Source organism: Rhamphochromis sp. 'chilingali' (assembly GCF_963969265.1).
Source record: "Rhamphochromis sp. 'chilingali' genome assembly, chromosome: 17".
Classification (NCBI taxonomy): Eukaryota; Metazoa; Chordata; class Actinopteri; order Cichliformes; family Cichlidae; genus Rhamphochromis; species Rhamphochromis sp. 'chilingali'.
In genome coordinates, this window is record NC_137944.1 from 9,398,731 (window position 1) to 9,421,992 (window position 23,262).

The 23,262-nt window shown below is 40.2% G+C and overlaps 1 protein-coding gene across 9 annotated transcripts in view; it reads right to left on the bottom strand.

Moving 5' to 3' along the window:
• phactr4a (phosphatase and actin regulator 4a) overlaps window positions 1-22,788 on the bottom strand; it is a 33,224-nt gene extending 10,436 nt beyond the window's left edge. The window contains exons 1-7 of one of the 9 annotated variants that reach the window (XM_080863191.1): window positions 22,426-22,788; window positions 17,829-17,943; window positions 15,007-15,048; window positions 4,100-4,267; window positions 3,930-4,010; window positions 2,683-3,852; window positions 691-1,059 (exon numbers count right to left, since the gene is read on the bottom strand). In XM_080863191.1, coding sequence (XP_080719317.1) covers window positions 691-1,059; window positions 2,683-3,852; window positions 3,930-4,010; window positions 4,100-4,267; window positions 15,007-15,019 — 1,801 coding nt within the window. In that variant the 5' untranslated portion in view covers window positions 15,020-15,048; window positions 17,829-17,943; window positions 22,426-22,788. Of the gene's footprint in view, window positions 1-690; window positions 1,060-2,682; window positions 3,853-3,929; window positions 4,011-4,099; window positions 4,271-12,551; window positions 12,973-14,590; window positions 14,696-15,006; window positions 15,049-17,828; window positions 17,944-21,544; window positions 21,684-22,425 lie in introns of those variants that run through there. The other 8 variants (XM_080863189.1, XM_080863190.1, XM_080863188.1 and 5 more) reach the window with 8 other exon arrangements.
• Window positions 22,789-23,262: the final 474 nt, after the last annotated feature.

Below are 23,262 nucleotides of genomic sequence, written 5' to 3' on the forward strand. Positions count from 1 at the left end.
GCTAATAGTCAAACCTGCAAGATCTAAATATGAAACGAAGTCATAATCACGCTGTTATTCATATACAAGTCACTGAACAAGGCCTTTTTCACAGCATCTATTTTAACTACAGTTGTAATAATGACTTTAATGACAGATCGGTTCTATGAAGGCAGAGCCTTTACTATGGTAAATAGTATTTACCTAATGTTCCATGTAAATATGATGAATTAAACAAAGACTTTGCAAACATATCCTTTCTAACAGCAAAAAAACCCCCAGACTTGGGCCCTGTCTATTCCAAGTAGCTAAAAGTGTCCAGCACCATGTATTTGCTGAAGTCTGTAGAAAGACTTATCTGGTCATGTATAACATACCTTTCCCATAAACAACGGGGGAAAAACTCTGAAACACTCACTGATCTCCAGAGTTTGACCTGTGACCTAAGGAACAATGTCCACCATGCACCTGCTTTTCTATTAGAAAATTTTTCCATTATTCTATTTTTCCACCAGAAGTACCACTACTACAGTCAGCGACACTTTAAACCCAGCATTGAAATGTCATTTAATAGCCTCTTTTTCTAAAAACCAAAACATCTTCCCTCTGTCGTCTTTGTACTTGCTCCTAAAAAGGCCATTTTGGGATTTTGTTTGATGAATCCTGTAAAAACAAACAATGTAAAACAGCAGAAGCAGGCAACAAACTCACCAAGCAGTGCAGGGTTGCTGTTGCGGTTGGTGGGTTTTGGTGGGGGGACAGGAGGTTGTTTGGCATGGGGAGGAACGGGGGGCGGTGTGTCAGAGTCAGTTGAGGAAGCAGCAATGAGGGAAGGTCGGGAAGCGTCATCTATAATTAGGGACACCGTCCTTGGGGGTTTGGCTATAGATACAGCAGCAGAGGAGGAGGAAGACGAAGACGAAGAGGATGAAGACGAGGAGGGGGTCGGACTCCTGGTGGACTCATAGATAGGACTAGCGAGGAACTTGGGGGGGAGCAAAGCTTGTTTGGGTGGGAGAGGCAATTGCTGTGAGTCCTGTGTTGGAGGAGTGTCAGGGGTGAAGCGGACACCAGCAGACTCTACAGAGGGGGTAGACACACACACACAAACACACACGCGCACACACACATTAAAGACAAGGTCACAATAAGGTGCTGCATAAACACAAAATGCTGCTGCATAAACAGGAAACATGAAAGGGAACGCTGAAGGAGAAGCTGATGCCCGAGTCAGGCTTATAAAATAATAGAGCTTAACCAGAGGGAGGGCAACTCGGATCAAGGTTCTGCAATTATTAGAGGATGAGAGGCAACGTGAATCACATGATGTAAAAATCACACACAGCAGACAAGGAGGAGGATCAAAGATGCACGGAGGGGTCTTAATGATTTGTTTTCCCGCTTTTCGTGTTCACCTAGATTCATGTATCTAAGCTCAGCATTTACCGGTTCATCTTCATTAGCCCATCAAAATAAGGGTTTAGTCATTTACTAAAAATGCCTTTGCAACACCATCAGGACACTGATTAGCAGTGGTTTCATCATAGCTAAGCATCCACTGATTAAGAAAACAGGCACAGACACAAGAAATTACATCGCAGATTCAAATTGGTTTCATCAACTAAACAGGTAAACAACAGATACGACAGCAAATTTGAATTGCCATCGTATCTGTTGGTCGATAACAAAATATCAACCAACAGATAATTTAACTTGCAGACAAAAATGCTTAGATTATAATAAACTGCCTTGGTAGTAGTCCACTTGAAACATTTAAGTCACTACAAGCTTAGTAAGTAACTCCTTTTCCCTACATGAAATGCAGATACAGTGGCTCTGGAAGTGCCACTACACTGATGCAGAAGCAAAAGTTGTTTAAGATGAAATAAGGCAAAATCATTGTTCTTACACAATATGGGAAACTTGCAGCTTGTGAAATCCAGACATGTGCTACACACACTACTGGCTCCTAACAACTACTCACTCACAGGCCTACAGGAGTTATTCAATTTAAAAAAATTAATTAAAAAAATCAGTGCCTACAACGTGAATCAGCTGTCTTTTGTACAATAACTTTAAAAAAAAAAAAAAAAAAAAGGCAGGCAAGACTTCATCAGAAAGCTGAGCACCTGTACTGCAAAACTGCACAATTTCAGGATGTATTTTTGATAATTCACTGCAGACAACTTCAAAAGGTGCATTGTGGGTAAACCTTTCATGATCAGATCACTGTGTGCTGGTTCATGTCCAGAGTGACTGCTCTTTACTTGACACAGAAAGCTCAAGCCCATCAGTGCAGTCACATTTTCATGAAATCGCAATTATCAAAGATGGCCATGTTGCTCATAACATGACAAAAGGTTGAAATTAAACCTGCAAACCACACCTTAGTATATTTTGTGTTGAATTGTGGTTTTCATTCCTTGAGCAAGTAGAAGGTCAAATTAACATTTGGTGAGTATGTAAGAAATATATTTTGACACAAAAGGAAGCTGAAAGATGAGACTGGTATCAAAAAGTAAGTTAAAAGGAAACCATCCGTTTACTGTAAGATGTTCTGGCCAGCCACCTAAACCAAACGGTGATATAGACGAACTTTCAGTTTGTCCAAAATGCACTTTTTCAAGTTTCCTTCAGTGAGTTATCAAAAAGCAGATCAAACAACTTGGGTATCACTAAAGGCTTCTGAGAGAGAGACCTCACCTGATCGTTCTCTGAACTCTGCAGGGGCTACGTATCTGGGCAGGGTGCTCCTTCGGTCAGACTCTGACGCAGGGCGAACTTTCTTGCTTTCCTCTGAGGAGCTCTTCTGGAGAGGAGGCCTCAAGTCAATCTCAGAGGCAGGCCTGATGATAGGCTGAAAGTTGTCCACAGACCGCTGGGGTCCTGGCCTCTCTCTCTCATTTCTTTTGGCCCAGTTATCCCGTTTGTCCTCCCTCTCTACTCGAGCATCTTTCCTCTCGTGGTTTTCTCTGTCCCTGTCATCTTTGTTCTCTCGCCAGTCTCTCTCGGGACGCCGATCCCTCTCTTCTCTCCTGTCTCTGTCATCCCTTTTTTCTCTTTCATCACGCTTCCTATTTTCTCTGTCCTCCCGCTCGCGGCGTTCTCTTTCATCCCTGTCTCTCCTTTCCCTGTCGTCCCTATCCCTCTTGTCCCTCTCATCCCGCTCTCGTCGTTCTCTTTCATCTCTGTCTTTCCTGTCCTTCTCTTCGCGGACTCGACGCTCCCTCTCATCCCGATCCCTCCTTTCAAGGTCCTCCCGGTCCCGCCTCTTGTCCTCGTCGCGGTCCCGCCTCTTGTCCTCGTCGCGGTCCCGCCTCTTGTCCTCGTCGCGGTCCCGCCTCTTGTCCTCGTCGCGGTCCCGCCTCTCACGCTCGTCCCGGTCCCGCCGTTCTCTGTCTCTATCTGTCCTTTCATCCCTCCATTCTCGCCTTTCTCTGTAGTCTCTATCTTCTCTCCGGTCAACTCCACCATCCCTTTCTCTTTCCTCTCGCCTATCCCTTTCTTCCCTGTCCTTCTTTTCATCTCTGCCGTCTCTTCTCTCATCTCTACGGTATCTATCATCTTGTTGAGACCCTCGAGGTAGAGTTCCTCCTTTCTTATCAATATCTGATGGCAGACGGCTTCGTTTGTCTACATCAACAGCAAGCCGTGCATGAGTGTCCACATCCAGCGGTGCCCGGTTACTTCGAGAAGCGTCAGACGGCACTCGGTTACGACGTTCATCTAGTTGGGGTAGCCTGGAATTCACCTTAATGTCCGACTCCCCTCGAGACACTCGCACCCCCGCTTCTGAGAATCTGTCCACATCCATTGGCACAGGGTGACCATTTTTAACTGGTGGAGCTTTGGAGTGGTTCACTTCATTACTCTCTGTCAAAACAGTGAAACGAGTGTCATTAAAGTTGGATCCAGTTCAGCCACAGAATGCGTATTACAGGTCTACCTACCGTTCTCTGGGTCGTCCTTTAGAACGCCTTTTGCTATTAACTCTTGGCGGCTTTTCCTAACTGAAATCTTCCTCTCCAAAACTAAAACAAAAAGTAAAAACACATACATTAAGCACGGTGTAATGATTTACACAACATGCAAACGCGACAAAATCCTGTAGTAACCATACCTATGGATGTTTCTGTGAACTTGTCACTTGGCTTCTTCTTCCTCCATTTCCAGGGCTTGAAGATATTTCCCATTTTGGAAAACTTGCCTTTACGTTTAGCTGGAGGCGTTCCTCCACCAGAGCTGCCTTCCTCACCTCCTTTTGTGCTCTGTTGTAGGTCAACCTCATCATCTGCATGAACAGGACACAGAAAAACAATTTCAACTCATGACAACACCCTCACACATTAATCCAGTGTCACACTTATCCCTTATTTTGAGAACATACAACCGTCTAATGTAAAAACTAAACAGCCTTTACAGGCTGCACCAGTGCAGTTAGATTTCAAATGTAAGGCAGGGCTGCCTTATTAACCGCCATAATGAAAACACTAACCTCTAAACAAGTCCAGTCCAAATTCCACTCCTCCACCTCCTACTATTTACAGGGTGGTGTGTGTGTGTGAATTAATGTGTGTGTGTGTGTGTGTGGGGGGGGGGGGGGGGGGGGGTTGCCACTAAGGTGACAGTGGGGATTCAAGACCATGTGGTATTCTCCTCCATTTGTCACACCACCACTATCAAACTGAAAACCTGAAATATTCTTGGCTTTAAGGGGGAAAGTACATATCTGAGTTAGAATTGGTAAATGGACTGATTCTAAAATAGCGCTTTTCTACTCTCACTGAGCACTCAAAGCGCTTTATACAACTTGCGCATTCACCCAATCATAACCATTCACACAAGCACTTGATCTAAGGTTTTTAGTGCTTCTATCTAGCATTCACTCGCATTCTCACTCCAATGGATGCATTGGAGGGCAACATGGGGTTAGTATTTTGCCCAAGGATATTTGGCATGTAGACTGGAGGAGCCTGGAATCAAACCACCAACCTTCCTGTGAGTAGGTGACCGCTCTACCACCTGAGCTACAGCCACCCCCATTCTAGAACAGGAGCATTCCAGAGGAGGTGTTTTGAAAATCCCGAGAAAGCCATAAGTGGGTGTGAATCTACCATTATAATTCTTAGGCGGTGAGTCGGCAGCAGTTATAACTGTTACACAATACTGCACTGGAGCATGGCAGACAGTGACAGGAAGTCCTGTGGCATTTCAACGTTTAATGTCCCTGAAAGGAATATTAAAATGTGCTTATTTAGCTGTAGCGGTTAGACTACACATTTTATGCATCCCTCTCTACTATAAATGAGTTCATTTTATATTTTGGCAGTCAATGACATACCCAACAAGTTCCTTCAGGAACAGGTCCAGAGAGAATTTCTTAAAAATGCTATACACAGCATTTCGGTTACATTTCACACTCAGCCAGACCGGGCAAAAGTCAAACTAACAGATCGGCAAACTAGTCATTAGTCACCAATTCAAAATTCTTATAATTTTCTTATCTCAATATGCCTCACAGTGAGAAACTGAGCTGTGACCGGTGTGGCACAGGGTTTAGATAAATGTGGCCATTGGTCAGAGTCCTCAGAACATTGTGCTCCACCCCCGAGGGGAATAGAAGACAAAAAGTCTGAAAATCTGGATAAAATCCTGGAGGGATAATGCAGAAAAATCAGTATTGAATGTCCATGATCTTTGGGCACGAAGGCCCACAGCGTTAATAACAGAAATGATTCTGTGATGATAATCACTGCAACAGCTCAGGAAATCACTCTGTCTAACCACAGTTTGCCATGCCATCCACAATTTGAAGCACTGTCATGGAAAGAAGAAGCCATATGATCCAGAATCGCCAAAGTATTCTTGAGGCCGAAACTCATTTAAAATGGACCGAGGCAATGTGGAAAAAACTGCTCTGTCATAAGACCAATGAAAAATTTTAAATGGTTTGGGAACACATTGATGCTTCTTGTTATTAACAGTCTATTTGTGTCAATTTCATTGTTCTTGACAATGACAATAAATAAATAAATACTAAATACTATAAAACTGGCAGATCTGGAAAGGCACCTTCAATGGTAAAAAGCACACACACAGGTTTTTGAGCACCGTATGATGCATCGAGACAATGTCATTGTTTGTCAATAACATTGTTTCATAGGAGGGAAGTCCAGGCACAGTACTGGATGGGTTTATACTATGATTAGCAGAGACAGCTACCTTGACAAACTATTAACTTTTTTTAAATTACTTTTTTTTTAATAATTAAAGTGTTGTATTGGTTAGAGCAGGGCGATATGACCAAAAATATTTATCACGATATACATTTGAAAAATTGCAAAAACAATATAACTGACGATATAATTGACACTAGACAAAATACTTTACAACTCCACAACTTTATTAGTGCTAAAGAAAAAAAATAAATAAATGTATTTTCACTTAAACAAGCAGCTGGTTTTTTTTTTGGGGGGGGGTTTATGTGCATTAAAGTTATATAAAAATTTAACAGTGAAAATGCAAATTCCTTGCTGACAGTTTAACCAAAAGGCATTTCCAGTGGAAATTGGCCGACATATCCTCAGCATGACCATGTATAATGTCCACGAAACTTAAAGAGGTTATACACACACACAATACGGTAATATTATGTTGAAGCACAGTACGTATCACTCTGCGAGGCGCCTGCCTACGATAGCTGTAATGCTCCGACAATCCATCAAGCGGTGCGGGTTCGTAGCTTAGCAAAGTCGTACTAAAACATTTGACAGATTTTCGAGCGCCGTGTACGACATAAAATCGTTTTGAGGTCAGTAAACACAACCAGAATTCATACATAAGGCACACAGGATTATAAGGGGTGCTGACGATTTTCAGAAAAATCAAAGGATTGATTTTAAGCATGCTCTACCAAAAATAGTGCTTTGGTGTGTATCTGACGGACGAAAGCTAAACCAGTTCCACACCACTGAAGTTGCAGCATTTTTACAAACAAATTCTGGTTCATCCGTTTCATTCAACGATCCGCTTTCGCCCTTCTCATTCTCCGTCGCCGCCATGCTTTTTCCACCATGTGCGTATGAAAACAAAGGCGCGTTTTACCCATATTCTATTGCGATATTTCATTGTCTTATTGTTGCCCAACGTTATACCGGTATTACCGTGAACAGTATGATATGGCCCAGCCCTAGTGTTGGTGTTAACCACAAGCTATCAAAAAATACTGATCCACCACAGCCACACTAACAGGGCTGCCTCTGACACAGATCTGTATGCATTTAATTTATAACGACCTGATGAAATATTTGCAGCAGGGTCATCCATCAAACTGTTAACTGACAGAATATTTCAAAATGGCATTTAATGACCAACCCCCCACCATTTGTCTCTGAAATCCTCGGGGGGGGGGGGTCATCCATGGCTCAAGCCCGGATGTTTTTTGAATGATCTCATGAAAGAATTGTTTATTAAGGGCAGGCGTGTTCAGGCATCAGTGTGTCACTGTTGATCAAAGGCCAAGTCACATCTGAAACTCTCCCATCTCTGACCACCCAACAATCTCACAGGAGACACTCTCTCCGGCAGCTCCAACCCAACTGCCTGTGTTGATTGATGGGGGATTGACAAACAGCATTCAATGAAAAATATCTGGGATTCCACCAGCTTTGTTGCAAAGCAGGTTGACCTAGTGACTAATTATGCTAAGGGGCATTAAAATGCAACACTGCCCCAAATATGATCAATAGGATTCATAATGGGAAGTAGGGAGGCCAGCCTATAACACCCTTAGTTATCAGTTCAGCTAAAGCCTTTTCACAAAAGAAAAAAAAAAAGAAAAAAAAAAAAAAAAAAAAGAGAAAGGCACAGAGGAGACCAGAACAGGCAGAGAAGTTGCAGCAGAGACCGCTTCTAAATTCTGATAAAACCGAGTCATTCTTGACCATGATATGTCCTTCAATGCACATATTACAGAACTATGTATGACTGCTTTCTTCCATTTGCACAATATCTCTAAAATTACAAAAACATCCCATCTCAGAGTGATGCTAAAAAACTAGTTTATTACTTCTAGGCTGGACTACTGTAATTTTTTTTTTATTATTATTATCAGAATGTCCTAAAAAACCTTCAGTCAATCCAAAACCCGACACTACAGTGGTGGGTCTTATCACCAACAGTGATGAGACAGCTTACAGGGAGGAGGTCAGCGCCCTGACCCACTGGTGTCAAGACAACCATCTCACCCTCAACGTCGCAAAGACAAAGGAGTTGATAGTGGACTTCCGGAGGTGCAGAGAAGTACACACCCCCATCACCATCAACGGCGCTGCTGTGGAGAGAGTGAGCAGCTTCCGGTTCCTTGGTGTACATCTGGCTGAGGATCTTACGTGGTCAGTACACACAAACAAAACAGTGAAGAAGGCGCAGCAGCGCCTCTTCTTTCTCAGGAGACTGAAAAGATTCGGCATGAGCCCCCGCATCCTCAGGACCTTCTATCACTGTGCCATTGAGAGCATCCTCACTGGATGCATCACCACCTGGTATGGCAACAGCACCGCCTACAACTGCAAAGCTCTCCAGCAAGTAGTGCGGTGCTCTGAACGGATAATTGGAGGTGAGCTTCCCTCCCTCCAAGACATCTACAGGAAGCGGTGCCTGAGGAAAGCGGGGAGGATAATCAAGGACTCCAGTCACCCCAGCCATAAACTGTTCAGACTACTTCCATCAGGAAGGAGGTTCTGCAGCATCCGGTCCCGTACCAGCAGACTGAGAGACAGCTTTTTCCATCAGGCCATCAGACTGCTGAACACTTCATAGACACCTCAGCTTCACTACTGGAACTTTAACATTATGCACTCCATACTGTACAGTAATGCCACTGTTTTGCACATGTCTCACTCTGTATATTTTATTTTATACATTTTATTTATTGTTTACTCTATTTAAATTGTAAAATATGTGTACACACACACACACACACACACACACACACACACACACACACACACACACGTAGAAAAATATTTAGTATACACATCCAGAAATGCATATACTATTATATATTGTACATATATTTATTAGTTTCAGATGTAGCCATTCTTGTATTTTGCTTGTTTACATTATTGTATTTTGCACAACTCTGTTGCTTGTGAAGCTCGCACACAAGAATTTCACTCACATGTGCTGTACCAATGTACCTGCACATGTGATGTGACAATAAAAGTGATTTGATTTGATTTGAGAATCTGAAGCAACAGTACTGACCAGGACTAGAAAGAGAGAGCACATTTTTCTTATATTGGCTTCTTTTCATTGGCTACCTGTTAAATCCAGATTTAAATTTAAAATCCTTCTCCTCACAAACAAGGCCTTGAATAATCAAGCCCCATCACATCTTAATGACCCCATCAGGTTGGCAAATTTGAATCTGCCGCTGCTTTTAAAATGTTCATCTCTGATGCACTGAGCCACAGATTCACATATTTACCACATAATTTTCCCATGTAGACCAGAAAAAAAATGTAAATAAAAATCATTACTTAAAACAAAGTTATTCTGATGACCACAGTGAAAAATAACATTGTAGACATGAAATCATGCATACTGCTTAGAGTAATGTCAGGCTTAGACAACAGTGTCTCACTCTCCTCAGAGACTGTGGCATATATGCATGACTGTGGTATGTGTAACAATGAGTAACCACAACAACATGGGGACCGTGTCTGTCATCCTGAAACTCTCATAGTTCCCAATAAAAGCTCAGGTTATTTTTCCATGCAAATCAAATTGCACTTCAATGCTAAAACTTCGTATGCTGTATATTCACATAGAATATATTATGTTATCATAACACTGACATTTACCATTTACAAAGTCAATGACTCCACTCTAAAGGAAAAATTGTGTCTACTCTGCCACAGTGATATTTTAGAAGAAAAAATTAACACATTATTTGAGAGCATTTTGTGTAACTTTTATAAATAACGCATTAATTAATTTGCATTAGTAATTATTGTGTCATTCTGTATCTTGTAGAGGGCCTCATTCTCACTAGGTGAATGCATGAGCGCACTCTTTGCGGAAGAGTCCTACCATCCTTTTTGGCTGCTTGTTTGACCATCAGAATAACGATGGTGTGTGTGCCATGGGCAGCTACAATTTGAGCCAATAGTTTGACACACTGAGTAAATTTTCCATATCTCATCTCTTGGCTTTGAGTCAAGAGGGAGCATATTTTGGTCTACTACAGTTCTTTTTACTCATAAAACGAAACCCAACTCAATGTTCCAAGTACTTCCCATGCTCAGTCCCATCTATCCTGCTTTTGACTATCAAAAAGCTCATCAGGCTGAGCACACGCGCGAAGGTTTTCTGGCAATTCATGGGACACAATTCGAATTTAAATTCAAAATAGACATTTATTTCGTGAAATAACAGTCCCAACCAACAGTGTGAAAGTAGGGCCATCACAGGTTTGACATTTCTGATACAAGTTAAAATCTGCATATTCACAGAGCAGCCTATTAATTCTCCATTATGTGATTAGACTACATAAGATAAAATCATGGATCAATGTTTGTTGACAGCAAATGGTGCATATATACAGCAATTACTCAAGTGGCTCATTTCCAGCATCAGTGACATTACCAGTTTTAGATTAATCATTGTAATACTGAGTAACTTCTACATTGATATATATATACACAACTATGCATGCAATTTGTCACCAATCGCAACATTAATTCAATGCTACATATTCCCACACTACACTGTGTCGTCCATCACAAGGCAGGAAAGCATTCCACCGTGTCCCCTTTTCAAGAAGCATTTTCCTCTCACACTTCGCGTCACAGAGCCAACTCAGATTTAGTTGTACAGTAATATTAACAAGCATTCTTTAAGTCACATCGGTGACACCGTGTGGCTCTGCATTTGTTGCATGTAAGGAAATCATAGTAAGACAGCAACCATTTCATTTGGCCGATACCAGTGCAGTTTTATTTATTCTTCATTGTGTCCATTATCCTTTTTTTTTTTTAAATTTGTGACACAGCAGCTAAAGACATAGTGATGTCATCAGCTAGTTATCTTATTTGCACAAGTTATTCAACAGAACCAATATGGAACATCCAGCTGATAATCTGGATAATATTGATATTCTTTTTCCTTTTAGACTATTTTCTTTTTGACTTTTTTAAAAAATAGAATTCAGACTGTTGGTCAGACAAAACAAGACATTTGAAGTTAAAATGTCAGACAGCAGTCATTACAGTCACCACAGCTGAAATTATCGAAAATATAAGTGAATACATTTGTTTCTTTTGATATATTTCGATAAGTATGTTGTGACCAGGCTGTTGGATGCATGTGTGGAATCCTATCCTATGTGCTCTCTGCACTCATCACTTGCTCTCACAGCTATTCCTGACACTTGGAGTTCAATGGGAGGGGCAGGGTGGCAGTAGACTAGGAGATCACTGAAGTGGTCAAAAATATGGCATGGTGACCTTGTGTTACAGCAAACCAATTGGACAAGGCAGCTTCTCACTGAGTGAGCAAAGACCTAAAGGCAGTGACCTCTGAGAGCCACAGTCAAGAGGGAAAAAATGGCATGCTACTAATGCTCCCTGAGCGAGCAGTCAGAATCTGTCCAAGCTACCAATTTGCTTTAATAAACCAGCTATGAACAGAAAAGCTTTTCCCAGTCACCTGAAAGAGTTATAAAAGCCTTAAACCTATACTAACTAGCTGGTAATACCCTGTAGTCCTCTAGTCAAGCTATCCATATGAGTCATGCCAGTCATGACACACTAATAGCAACTCCACAGAACAGCACACCAGAGACAAAAATGGAGAGCAAATATGTAGCAAAGAAGATGTTCTCGTGTTACTTGTTTTGCAGAGGAACGAGTGTTACAAAATGTTTAAAGGGAAACTATCCAGCAGAATACCACATCACATCAGACCAGGACTGACACACTGCTTTGAGATATTGTTCAAAAGAAAGGAAACACTCCAGTGGTATACAGATGCTCGATTTAAAATAAAAAAAATTTAAAAAAAAATGATGAGCTGCATTGTTAGTAAGAATTGTGTGAGTCCAGATGCAGACTTTCCTACTAACAGCAAAAAACAGTTCTCAGTGTTTGATCTGCTGTTTGCTTAACCAAAGACACTGAGACTTATGGTTTCCTGTAGACTTGTGAATTATAGGAAGGCTCGGGGAGTCAAGTCGTTTGAGTTAAAACATGCAGCGAGCTGGAGTCAGCTGGTGCCTTGTACCCCCAAATCTCGGTTTTCAGATAAGGTTCCACTCGGAGATGAGTGCAGACAGAGAGAGTTTTGTGTGGCTTGCACATTTCACAATCGCCACATTCCATCTGCATGCATACTTCTACACCTGTCTGTGCCTGCTGCCTTTTAGTTTCTCTCTGCTTTGAAGACACCTGTTTCTGTATACTCCATCCAACATGATATCCTCTGGCTGCCAGATTTGTTCCTCAGTTAAAACTAGTCAAAGGTATGTTCATGACAGCTGTTAAGTGCTGAGCGTCTGGCCTTGGACTCACCCGTGTTGTGTTGGGCTTGTTGCTGGGCCACAGTTTCGCTGCTAGCACTGTGTCCCATACTATGGCTTCTGTCCCTCCTGGGCTGCCAGGCGCTGCCTCTCCTGAGGCCAGCGGCAGCAGAAGTAAGACTAAAGCCACCTCGCTCTCCTCCAAACAGACAGAGCTCCTGTAACTCAACACTGTCTTGACTGCTCACTTGCGTCGTTCAGTCTCTACAGTCTTTGCCCTCCCTTCAGCTTATGTTATTTCTCTCTCACACCCTCCCTCCCTCCTTCTCTCTCACTTTAAAACACAAACACACTCACTCAGTTCTTTGGTCCCTCCCTTCTTGGAGCACTGACTTCATAAATAAGGTACACCAATAAGATAATCCAGCAGTCTGGAGTGCCTTTCATTCCTTAGAACTGATTTTTTGAGGGCAAAGTTCGAAGCAGGAGATCTCTGAAGCTTGGCCGGATCAGACATCAAGGATAGAGGGATTTCAAACGCAATGGGACCACCCACTTCTACCAATTTACAGAGTGACAAAACATTACTGTCTTAAGGGCAAGGGGGCGGGATCTGCAGGGTGAGGTAACTTGAGAAGTGGAAGGTGAGCTGAGCCAAGGTGGAGCTCAGTGGCAGAGCAGAGGAAATGGCACAGTGCAGGTGTCCAGTAACTCCCTGTGGATTGTCCGTTAAAGCAACGATGTGAAACTCCGCTTCACACCAATAGCTCCCTAATGCAAATGTTTTTGTTTCAAATTAATCAAAGCTGGTTACAGGGGAAAAAAAACAGCCCAATGTAGAGTTCGCACTTGCTTCTTACTTAATATGCTACACCTCTTATTAAAATCCAGTAAATGCTGTCTAAGGACATTACTCTCACATCTGTCCTCATAAGTGCCAGATGGGGAAGCATGACTGAATTACACATTGTGTGAGAGTTAGTAGAGTTCCCTCTTTCAAGCCGACAGATAAACATTACCAAAAAAGCATGTTCATTTTTTCTACTGTGACTCAGAAACAGTTTAGTTGGCAGAAGTCGTTCGAAGTCTACTCAAAGAACAGAGGAGTCTACTGTAACAACATGTTCATGATTTTAAAAACCCAAACATAATGTTAAAGGATTGAGGATAGGGAGATAAGAAAAGTTAAAACAGCACTGGAATAATAGCATGCTACTTCCATTGTACTGTATATAGCAAGCTTAAACTTGAGGTTTTTCAAGAAATATTTAAAGTGAAGAGGAGCGAGAGAACAATCCGTATGTTTAAAGGACATAAAAACTCCAAAAGAAGCTGACTTCAAAATGTGGCCCACACGGTAGCGCCCTCTACAGTCAAAATGCAGCAACACAACTCTGACGCAGGAATGCGTGGAATGCACAAACACAAGTGGGCTTATTGGTACAAGGACAGTAGTTAGCACAACAATCCTTGAAATCCTAACAAAACAAACAGGATGATAACACCTTTGGCAATTACTGTAGAGTACTATCATGGTACTTAAATACTTCCCACTCTTTCAGAAGCACAGTGGCAGATGGAGACAAGCACTTTGGGTTTTCAAGCAGCTTGAAAATTGTGAAAATATTAACTCAATTACTCAAAAGAAAAACCCACACTGCTGTCACAATGACAACCCCAAAACACAAACATGTAGAATGATTCATCATGATGAAAGAGCTCTGCGATCGAAACATAAAAACATGTGAGCCTGTCAGTTTCTCAATAGCATCACTTTTAGAGCAGACCTGAGGAGGAAGTTCAGTTTATTTTTACTGCTTGGCCACAGTGCCAGGCAGGGATGAGTAGATCGAGCTTCCTTAATCTTCTCCACCATGGCCCAGTTATCTGGGCCATACATACAGCTATGCTCTGCCCTATTGTGGCACCTTCAATGAATTAAAGTAATATGAGATTAATTCTTAGAATATGGCCACAAATGTTCTAAAACTTAAACACAAGATATACTGAAAGTACAGAAAACACATTCTTGTTTGAAGGAAGGTAAACAGCGTTTACCATCAACGTGATAGACAAAAAAAGTTTACTCACAACTATATTCAGACTGCACAGCCATCCCAGCTATGTTTTCACAGATGAATAACGATTCAGTCTAGAACAAAAGATCCTCAGGGCTAAATGAATGGGATGGTGATACTAAGACGTCTACAGGGTGAAACGATCAGTAGTGAAAATAGACACAAGGCCACACTGCAGTGAGTGAAACCAGCAGCTCGACTCACCTACGGGTGTGTCTTCTGGGTATGAGCCAATCAGATAGCTGTACTGATAAATGGAGCTATGCGTCACAAGGACAGTCCCTATATGGGCATCCTCATATTATCAGATGGCATTTCTGTTAAACTACAGAAGCTTCTCTTTGTGTTTGTTGTAAACCTTTTCCACACAAATTAATCTAGTCAAACAAATAAAATATTTAATCGTAACATAAAATTTGGTTTTCTTACCATGATTTTCCATCACTGTGCAAACTCAGCAGTCAGCAGCTCCTGAAACAAGTATTAAGCATTTAATATTCATTTTAAACAAGTATAACAGATTTATTTGTTATAAGATGTTCCAGTTACTTCTTTCACAAACATTAAAAATATGTTAGACTTTATAACTTTTATTTCTTGTTTAAAATGTTTTAAGAGATTCAGAAAAAAACTAAAATGAAACAATATCCTATTTGTTGAAATATCAATCCCCAAAACAAATAAAACCATTGTTTAGTGGGGGGGTGGGGGGGGTGGGCAAACAGACAAAAAAAAACAAAAAAAAAAAACAAAAACCAAAACACCAAGGTGAGAGCAGTCAGTGAAACCGCCACATGTTTGCTCGTATAGATTAGATCAGGGGTAGGCAACTCCAGGCCTCAAGTGCCGGTGTCCTGCAGGTTTTAGACATCACCCTGTGTCAACACACCTGAATCAAATCATTAGTTAATTCCCAGGCCTCTGGAGAACTTCAAGATATGTTGAGGAGGTAATTTAGCCATTTGAGTCGGCTGTGTTGTGATCAAGGACACATCTAAAACCTGCAGGACACCGGCACTCGAGGGCTGGAGTTGCCTACCCCTGGATTAGATGTTCTCTGCAGCTAATGGGGAGAACACTGAAGCTAAACAAAAGCTCTCCTTTTAGCCAAGACAACATAGGGCATTAATTAGCTCAAACACTGACTTCAGATCAATTCTAAAAGCCTAAAAGGCACAAAAAAAGTCACCATTAAGAGAGTATCAGGCAGTTGTAGTGTTGCAGAGAAAGGGAGTGCACACTCTCCCAGGAACTAAGGCACATATATAAAAAATTAAAATGCTCACTAAATAGTCTTTGACATAAAATGCTTTTCTTTCTCCGTTGCTGAGAAGTTATCTGGAATTCTTTACTTCACATAAGCACTTTGAGATAACCAAGCAAAAACTGTTACTGTGTGACAGAGTGAGACACTGAGTTCATAATCTCAAGTATAATTTAACCCTTTAAGACCTACCATAGAACCAAGTCCGCCAGAGCTTATATTATATTTTTACATGCTGTGGAGCCATTTTTGAGAGCATTTCAAGTTGCTATACATCAATACAACCATTATAGCCCAAATTTTAATGATATGTCTGCATTAAGTGCATAGTAATTACATAAATTGCAAAAAAGTGCAATAAACTACAAAAAAATTGAAAATCGTTTTTGCTGAATAAGTTCTAAAAAATAAATATATTTTAAATGTAAATAAAGTTTAAAAAGCTGAATATATTTTTAATGCTCTCTAAAGTATAATAGCTACAAAATAAATCAGAATAAAAATAGCTTGCTAAATGTAGCCGAAAGCTAAATGTGTAGTTAATCCGTATCAGTGTTTGTTCTGACAGCAAATTTTGATTTTGTTTTAGTGGCAGTCTTTTGACTAAAACGTCATTTTGTGTTAGTCCTATTTTAGGCATTGTAACCCTTTTAGATTGAGCCCCGTTTTAATTTGGCTAAAAATCATAACATTATCACAGTTGAGTAAAATATAAAGTGTTTGTCGTGTTTTTACCGGTAAAAGTTGTGCCACATGGCTTATAAAGTGTCTTATTTTCCTTGATATCAAATGTGAATGTGTCCATATGTCCACTCTTCTCTTCCTGTTTTCTTATGAAGACAGAGAGCATGGGAGCTTCTCCCCCCTCCCATCCTGTTTTTGTCACAGACACGTCAAATTGCAAGCCTAACCTTGTTGCACAAGGAGGTTAATTCTGATTGGCTCACTTCCAAACCTGGCCCGCCTCTCTACACAACTTAAATCCAATTGGAGCTTGTTTCACTAGAACATTTTCCTCTTGAATTTATTTAGTCATCGTCTTGCTTTCTTCAGAAAAGAAAGGGATGTTGACGAAAACTATGCCTATATACAGACCTATATACAGTTCACTTGTTAAGCTGGCCTGTCGGGTGAAGCATGTTATGCCAATATGCATTTTCACAAAAATCTTCCGGAGGTTTATTTAAACCCTGTACGAGTTACCACAAAAATGTATCTGTGCAAAAAATGTGAACAAGCTCTACTTAAATCTCATTAACACCAAACTATCAAACAGCCGACTAAATATTATAGGATTATTGTTCAGACTCACACTGAACATTAAGTCTTAAAAATATATATATATAAATATCTTCTGTTTTTTTGACATTTCTCGTTAATGTTCAAACATGGCTGACACATCATAATTCAAAATCAAAAAGTAATTAAACTGCTTTCAAGGGACTAATGGCAGCATCGTCGTCCCCAGGCTAGCAAATCACTGTTCTTAATGTCATGTTGCTTTAAGACCAAGCAGCTGGGTGGATTGGTGACTGATCATAGTTAAGTTCCAGATGACAAGGTCAAACAAGCAGCTGACATTGACAAACTGACAGTGTGTGTTTTCTCTCCCAGGGAGCATCACAGGAGCTATTCACAGCATTGCTCCGCTTGCCAGTTGGTCAGAAACAGTGGGTGCGGCTACATGGTGACATCAACAGAGGTGGGTCCTAACAGCAGTATCATGCTGCACTTTGGAATGTCAAAAGTCTCCTGCGAACAAACTGGTATAACCCCGCCCGTGTGACTGAACAATGTGTACATTACAAAATAAAAGAGTGAGTGTAGGTAGGCGAGAATTAGACCTTTTCTTTACTTTTCTTTTGATGAAGCACAGGATGTTCTATGTGAATTCAGCTGCAGTCATGATGAAGAAAATGCACAATAAGCCAATAATTGTTATCTGTATGAGATTTGTATTTTAAAATGCCATTATGAGTCAACTTACTTTGACTGAAGGTCATTGATTATCAATAAAATGCTCCCCCAGAAACAGCGACCTTGAAGTTTTTCCTTTTCTGACTTCTGGTTCCAATGGGGAAAACCTCAGCAGCAAAATGATCCTGTCAAGTATACAAACATTCAGGAACATAAGGCAAGACACAAAAAGTGAACTTCCTTGTAGATGAGCTGCTTTGAAAACCTGCTGAGTAAGCAGTTTATGAGATACAGTTTTAGTTTGTGCCATTTCCTTGGACTGTAGCAGAGATCCCCCCCCCAAACACCACTGATGAAAAAAGGAAAACAAGTTGCTCATTTACGATAAAACACTCATTACCTCACACTGAAACAAGAGCACCAACTCCGCTTTTGAACTTTGAGTTTGAGTTCAGCAACTGTCCAACCCCTCTGCCTCAACCATTTTGGTTCAGTCCAACTGGTTTGACAAGTCTTGGCCTACATGCTCAACAGCTGTAGCTGCGCTGTACTTCACTTCAGCTATTCCACTTCTCTTAAGCATATGTTTACTTAAACATGTAACTCCTAGGTATTCCCCAAAATGCCAAACATCCGCAACAGTGCACTAACTCAAAACACTGACATCCACTATATAAATAGATGCACACTGTTAATAGTAAGAATGCGTGCAAATGGCATGTAAAAATAGGTCCTGCTTGCCTAATGATAATATTTTTATAATTACTAATAAATCTGTTCAATCTGACCCAATACCGATGCATAGTTTTATTACTTTCTTCCTGATAAGCAATAATAAATAGATAAAGGCTTATTTCCAACTGATGAGTAAAGAAAGAAACTGATACACAGTTACACTCACAAATAATTCACTAGATCAAGTTCAGCACCATTGCAACCCAATTCTGCTCTCAAATATCCTCTGAGCACTGGTGCCGGCTGGCAGCACAGCAAACACAGAGGTGAGTTAATGTGCACCAGTTTATGTGCATGTACAAGAGTGTGAAAACCAGAACAGCTGAGCCAGTGGACTGAGGCCTTGGGACACCACGTGAACATGTGCAAACACACGCACACAATCCTGTCACTGCTTTACAGAACAACCAAAGGTTGAATAGGTGATAGCCCAGCCTCTGATTTACCTTGGTTTTCAGTTAGTGCTTCCATGTTAGCTCTGTGACTTAAACCCACATCACACAACTTAAACAGCAGCTAGATTTTCAGGTCTGGTAATAGGAACAAAGTTATGTCCTCACATTTCTGTGAAAAGCAGATTTTTTCTGAAGCATGGTATTCAAAAAATCTTGTATTTAAATCTGGGGGATAATGCCACAAAAGTATTATAGTCGCATGACTTTCAGGGGGAGAAAAAAAGCGTTTTGAAACTATTTTTGTGGAAAAGTCAGCAGACTTTAAAATCAGGTTTCACTGAAAAACATTTTTACTGGTGATTCTGTATATGCAGTTTTTATATTCCAGTGACCAGTGAAGTTAATTTAGATAATACTGTGTACAGCCCTTACCAAGATAGTTAGTGTTAAGTGGTATGCTAGAGCTACCTAATCTCAAGTGCGATATGAATTTTTTTGAAACATTTTAATCGAGGATAAAGTAAAGAGAGCAGAAACAACAAAACAACATGTGACCAAAACCAGAGCTGTGACGTGGCGACATGGCTCAGGCCTCTCCAGGTAATGATAACATGTTAATTAAGGCTAACAATTATTTTTACCTGAGAACAGAAACATTTGTGGAACAAAACCTGAAAGGAGTTTATTTTAAAGCCATACTTCACTGCTACTCTGTGGAAACATTACAACTACCAAAAAGTGGCAGTTCAACTAAGGAAAAGAAAAATATGCAGATTGTTAAATACTTCATCTACAATATTTAGCCCAAATATTACACTCTGTTAATAGATCCTAAGAGTAGATAATTTACTTATAAATAATAAAGTTTAAGTAGAAAAGTAAGTGTACTTTTTATTTGCAGTAGCAATTCATTAGCATGGCATTTATTTAGCAACACAGACATTTTGCTAATGCCAGGTGCCAATGAAAATGTAATTATACAAAAAAAAAATCCATGTGAAGCAAAAATGTAACTTTAGGGTTCTGAGTTTGTTTGTTTTTAAACATATTTATTTTGGAGCAAATTTGTAGAACTTTCACAGTTTTCCATCAGATGTGACTACACAAGTAATTTTATGGAGCTTCTTTGTGCCAATTAGTCATAAATTTTGAAGGACTTTTCCTTCATAACAGACGTTTCAAGCATCCTCCAAAGACATGCCGGCCAGACCCATTTGAAAATTTCTTTGGAAACAAGCTTCAAAATAACTGCAGAAAACAATGACCTGAAGGCCTCACAAAGATGGTTGCTGAGTGGAAAAGTTTGATTCTGGAAGGATTGTGTTTATACTTTGAAGGAACCATTGAAATATATCATATCAAATGTATCGTAACAAAATATTATTGTCCTCTTGTTTACTGTAGTTTTTAATCTCCAAACACCTGAAATGATCTCAAATTCAGCAAAAATTTCCACTTTTGTCTTTTTGGGTTTTTTTGGTTTTTTTTAATGTGTTTTAGGCAAGAGCATGACCTTTTTTCAATGTGTCAATTATCCTTCTTCAACAAAAAAGATTACTCCTTGAGCCACTTAGACTTTTATCTAATTTGGTTGTCACTTTTCATAAAATGCACATCATGAGACTCTCACAGCTCCACACACCCAATCCACAGTGATTACTCTCATGAATTTAAACCAGGTCCAAGAATTTTCCTTAAAAATAAAGTTAGCACTTCAAGCTGTCAACATACTTTGTTAAATGTCGACCTGACTCTGATTTAATGGAACTAAAGCAATGTTTAATAATGGCAGATTATGTTAAAAACTTGCAAACCATTGCATAATGAAATATGTTTTTTTGAATCATTTCTTTTAAATGTCATTTCATGTTTTTGTTAGCACTTTTAGTAATGCGAGATTCCTTCGAAAAGTCTATCTTTAGCTGAAATGCTGCGGTTGTACTGCACTGGCAGTTCGTAAAGTTTTATTTTTTATTTTTCCCCCTCACACAATCGTGTTTGTTCACTGTAAGCTCCCAATTAGCTCACTCTCAGCTCATGGAAAAAGGGTCAGGGTTGTGCAGAGCTGAGAGGCGCACAATCAGCCATTGTGCTGCCTTTATTGTGCAGGCCTGGCGATCACTAAATGAAGCTATGAGTAACTGCGTAGCTCTCAGTGAAACACTTTCATCAGCTCATGGTGCCACATGCATTCGAATTTAAGTCCCACAGCTCCACAACATTAAAATAATCACATTTGAGCTATTTATATCCCACTAACCCTTATGTGCAACTGTTTACAAAACTAGCCTGTTTTACACTTGCACGCAATTTTTTAAGGCTCGACAATATCTCTCACAGCATGAGAAAAAAAATATATAAAGCTTTTTTTTATATATTTTCATATATATATTCTCTAGCTTTTTCTTGCTCTGCATTAATTACAAGAAGGTGGGGAGAGGGCAAAATTAAAAAGGGATTACAGTTCTATAAAGCCAACTTTTAAAATTTAGTGACAAATTCAACTGTGACAAAACTGATAGCTGATTATCTGCCAAAAGATCAATCATGGCAAACAATTAGGTGGTTATCCCTTTTCCCACCATTTGAAAAATATGTACCTTCAAAAAGCCCTATCCTATAAAGTCTCTCAACGTCACTTCATAGTGTTACATACCTTTAGGTAGTCTGACTTTTATGGAATTTTTCTCGTATGCTTGTTCAGTGAGTGTGGTCCTGGTCAAATGCAAAAAAACCACAACATCCATCTGAATGCATATCCCAACAACAGGACAATGCACAGCTGCCTGTCTAGCACAAAAACAAACTGTGGCTCCTACAGGGCGTATTACTGTTTTCAAACAGGTCTAAAGGCACCGGGTGCCTGTCAAGGCATGTAGACCGATATGTGAATGGAATGCACTTCTCTGGAAATCAAATGGCCTAGACCAACAGGGCCCATTTCGACATTAGTATAATGCGATGTAATAACTCAGAACGCTTGATCTTCTTTCTTAAGATCTCTTTTAAGTTATTCAAAAGTAAGGCAAAAAAAAAAAAAAAATACAAAAAACACAGGATATGCTAATTGTGTAGTAGTTGCTGTCTGCACTGAGAACGACATGTAAGAAGCATTGAAAGAAACTATTAGAAGGTTATTTTCAGCTATTTGGCATCGCCCTAGCCAACGTTACGTGTACAGTAAAGGCCAGGCAGGTACAGGAAACTACATAACAGAAGCTAATTGGGGGAAAGGTCCTGTGAAACTATTTCGATACACATTCCTTTACGTTGTTTTCTGTCTTCCATTTCATTTTCTCTTTCCACCCTGAGCAACCAAAAGTTGGGTATGTTCCCATGAAACAGAAACGTATCACAGCAGCACCTGTACAAAAGCTAATCCCTGGCTGCTGCTAACTAAAGTTAAGTAAGAGCCAGCAACAGGTGGTTACTGTCCTCCTACTGTAGCATTAGCTTTGCTAGCTAATGTAAATTAGCTTACAGTTGTTGCTCAAGCTCCTAAAGACCGATACAATGTGTTGTACAACGGTGACTCACCTTTTCCCGTACTCGGTCAGCCTAGGTGGTATTTATCCAAAAGGCTGGTGATTTTTCCGTTTTTGTTCTGTTTGATTGAACCCTTCTTACTTTTGACACTTGTCGCTGTTGTCCATCACAGGGGAGAGAGCAAGGCGGAACTAGCTCCAGTAAGTACCTTTGCAACCAACCCGAGCCCCAAAACTAATTTTCGCTCCAAAACACATGCGGCAAGAAAGCATCGCCTGAATTTAACTCCAAGTGCTAAGATATGCCGAATAATACTTTTGAAAGTTCTTTGCTAAGACTTTGCTGCCAAAAGGTGTTGAACGTAAACTCGCAAGGGAGATTAAATACTGTCGCGCATGCGCAATTCTTCAAAGGGTGCTCGCTCCCCCACAGAGAGAAAAAAAAGCCAGACGCAAACCTCAGAAACCACGTGATTTTTCGGGGCTGGTTTGGTCAGTTTTGTGGAGAAAGTTGAAAAAGTGTGGTTCAGGTTTAGGAACTGAAACGCTTTCACTACAAAATAACCCCATAGATAAGAAAACATATATATATATATATGTTTTCTAATAATTAAAGAATAAATAATACAATACAAGAATAACGGTAGTTTTTATTTATATAACTGCCTTGAATATGCGTAATTTTAAAATCCTTAAATACTTGCCTGTGAATTATTGAAATTGGTGAAACTGAAAATTAAGCATATGTTATATTTTCTGGACACCCTTTAAATACCTGGGATCAAAAGTATTTGCACACCTAGCCACTATATATTTATTTACCTTCTATATCAGAATATTTCATATGTTGTTTTAACATTAGGTTAATCATAATGTCCACACGTGGCTC